General features: G+C 29.2%; 1 protein-coding gene across 1 annotated transcript; it reads right to left on the reverse strand.

The window, feature by feature from the left end:
- Positions 1–655: 655 nt before the first annotated feature.
- LOC124894092 lies at positions 656–1,194 on the reverse strand (the record flags this gene model as incomplete). The annotated part of the gene is given in 1 exon segment (XM_047404842.1): positions 656–1,194. A coding segment is annotated over 1 exon segment (362 nt), but the record flags the coding sequence as incomplete, so codon positions are not given.

Genomic DNA, 1,194 nt, shown 5'->3' on the forward strand with positions numbered 1-1,194 from the left:
TATAAAAAATACTTGTAAAAATAATTTAAATGAGTCTCATATAAGATGTCAAGTTAATTAAAAACATAATGAGTTAATTAATTATTTTATGTTTTACTTTTTATCAAATTTATTAATTTTTTAATACTTAAATGATTTATAATTAGAGGTGATGTAGTAAATTATGGTTGAAGCAAACATGTTATAAATGTCTATTTTACTTATTTATTTTATTAATTTTCTAATACGCAAATGGCATATAATAATTAAGGGTGATATAGTAAAATTAGGGAGCAAATAGTGGTCGACAAGCATGTCGATCACCGAAACGAAAAGATTGTTAAAAAAATTAAAATTTAATTTCCTTGTTTATGTATTTTATGCTTCATTTAATTGCACCTAATAAAAATTGATATTTTAATTACTCAGACTAAATCGTAACTATGTATTTAATTTTTTGTTTGACTCTAATTATTTAGATCTCAATAGGTGTACTACTTTTATATCTTTTTTTGACAGAGATCAATATTATTGCAAAGTACTTTATCCGATCATTTTTAATTTTTAATTTTTTATCTATTTTATCTCTGTTATTAAATATTATTTATAATCTAATACTTAAATGACTTATAATGACTATTTAAAATTGATATAATAAAATTACTATAAAAGTCACTTTTGAATTTTTTTTAACTGAACCCCATATAAGTCGTCAAATTAATTTAAAACATCAATGACTAACTAAAAGAAATTTATGACAATAATCACGATTGAAGCAGCTGAAGCAGGGGCATGCTGTCCTCAAGCTGCCAGCATATTGTCACTTATATATTAGTAGTAGAAGTAGAAAGAGTCAGGGCCATCTCTTGGCTGAGGATGAGGAGAAAATGTGGCGCCGTTTTCTCTTGAAAAAGAGTAAGCCCAGAATTGGCCATGTCATAGTGATTGCAACACATGCAAGTGCCCACATTGACATGTTACTGCGCCGAGAGAGCTGATTTAGACAATTTTTAACAGGAACCATAACTGCATTGATAGTTGGGACGCAAACAGGATCAAATTGAGTCGCTGCATTTGGTTCTTGTTGCACCGTGCCATTGTCAACTCTAATACCATCTCCAGCCTTGTCATCTTTGGCCAGTTGCTCATTTCCTATTTCATCTGATGGATCGTTGCTAAATGCAGTCACTAAACCGTCTTCTCTTATACTCACAT

Source organism: Capsicum annuum, unplaced genomic scaffold (assembly GCF_002878395.1).
Source record: "Capsicum annuum cultivar UCD-10X-F1 unplaced genomic scaffold, UCD10Xv1.1 ctg69505, whole genome shotgun sequence".
Taxonomy (NCBI): Eukaryota; Viridiplantae; Streptophyta; class Magnoliopsida; order Solanales; family Solanaceae; genus Capsicum; species Capsicum annuum.